The 1,538-nt window shown below is 53.7% G+C and overlaps 1 protein-coding gene across 1 annotated transcript in view; it reads right to left on the bottom strand.

Annotated features, from left to right (window-relative positions):
• Window positions 1-1,440, bottom strand: part of Rlbp1 (retinaldehyde binding protein 1) — an 8,495-nt gene extending 7,055 nt beyond the window's left edge. The window contains exons 1-3 of the mRNA XM_004623290.2: window positions 1,380-1,440; window positions 647-736; window positions 399-527 (exon numbers count right to left, since the gene is read on the bottom strand). Of these exons, the coding sequence (XP_004623347.1) occupies window positions 399-527; window positions 647-658 (141 nt within the window). The 5' untranslated portion in view covers window positions 659-736; window positions 1,380-1,440. The remainder of the gene's footprint in view (window positions 1-398; window positions 528-646; window positions 737-1,379) is intronic.
• Window positions 1,441-1,538: the final 98 nt, after the last annotated feature.

Below are 1,538 nucleotides of genomic sequence, written 5' to 3' on the forward strand. Positions count from 1 at the left end.
TCATAGGTACAGAAGGCAACACCCAGAGAGGAAAACCCATCCACTCAAGTCACACAGAAAGCTGGAAGCAGGTTTGGCTCTAGAACTTGGGCCTCTTGTCTATCCAGTGGGTCCTCGTCCAGTCAAGCTACTTCCAAATGAGTGCTGCTCATAGGTAAGGCTAAGATGATCTCTAGTCCAGAAGCTTCAGGCTGAGCCTTGGGTCAGGGAGGACTGTGTGCTGCTCAGCTCAGCAGCTGCCATAGCCCTGACCGCCCAGATGGTCCTAGAATAGGCTGGTCCAGCAGTCCTGAACCCTTCTACAGGGGAAAGGGTACTGCTGGTGTGGCCTTACCCACCCTCCTCCATCCCTGTGTTGCCGCCCTAGACCACTCCTCTCTGCACTCTGGCCTCCTCACCTTCTGCAAGGTATGACGTGGCAGCTGGCTGCACAGGCCAAACACAGGCCCGTGGTCCTTGGTCGTGAGCTTTTCCAGCTGAGCCCGAAGTTCCTGCTCCTCTTCGGTCACCATGCGGAATGTGCCCACCTGAACCAAGGGGAGTCAGAAGGAAGCAAGAGCAGTCCCCAATCCCATCAGCCTGAGCGAGCCGGGCCAACGGGACTGCTGAGACCCTGAACAAATGGGAGAGGAGCCAGGGTACTCACCCCCTCTGACATGCTGCCTCTGAAGACACAGCACACAAAGAAGAAAGGGCCAGCTGCTTCCTTCTTCTAGACTAGCTGGCTGGTCCAGCCCTAAGAGGAAGCCAGAAGTGCGGTGGTGCTAGAGAAACAGTCCTGTGGTTGTCTCAGAAGAGAGGGTCTCAAATATTCCCTGTGCCCAAACCCCCTGCAGGCATTTGTTAGAAATGCAGGGGTGTGGGCCCCACCTCCTGGGACTCTGAGGTTCAAGCCAGCCCTAAGAATCTGCAAGTCAGACCCCTCTGGGTGGCTCCAGAGGGGACCATCTTGGGCCACACTGCTTTGAGAAGGGGCACTGTACAGATATCTCAGACCTTGCTGTGTCAACAAGTTGGTTCAGCCCGGAAAACATTACAACTGGGCTGCATTCTCAGTGAGGGGCTCACTGCAGAAGAAGGTCTGCCTCCTCTCTTCTGTGGCCTGCCAGCCCCAGCCAGAGGCTTCTCCTCAGTGGGTTCCTTCTCTCTGATTCTCATCCAGGATGTGTGTCCAGGGCTTTTGTTTCCCTAAGTATTTCCTAACTCATTATCTCAGAGCTAGGCCTGGTATGATTGTTCCCATTTTACATAGGAGGAAACAAGTCCAGGACATAAGTGACTCCTAAATGGTTAGATAACCCAAAATAGCCAGAGGTGAGGACTCAACCCTTCCTGTCTGCTCTATGAGGAGCCAGCGAAGCGCAGAACGGAAGTGGCACCTGGGTTCCAATTCTGTGTCTTTGGGTTGCAGGCAGTATTATTTCACCTGTGTCTTGCTTGGCCCTGTAGAGATGGAAAGGTTATGAAATGTAATTAAACCATGCCCATACCGGGGAGATAGCTCAGTAGAATAAGCACTTGCCTGGCAAGTTCAGGGT

The sequence above is a fragment of the Octodon degus genome, unplaced genomic scaffold (genome assembly GCF_000260255.1).
Source record: "Octodon degus isolate 3935 unplaced genomic scaffold, OctDeg1.0 scaffold00002, whole genome shotgun sequence".
NCBI classification, from domain to species: domain Eukaryota; kingdom Metazoa; phylum Chordata; class Mammalia; order Rodentia; family Octodontidae; genus Octodon; species Octodon degus.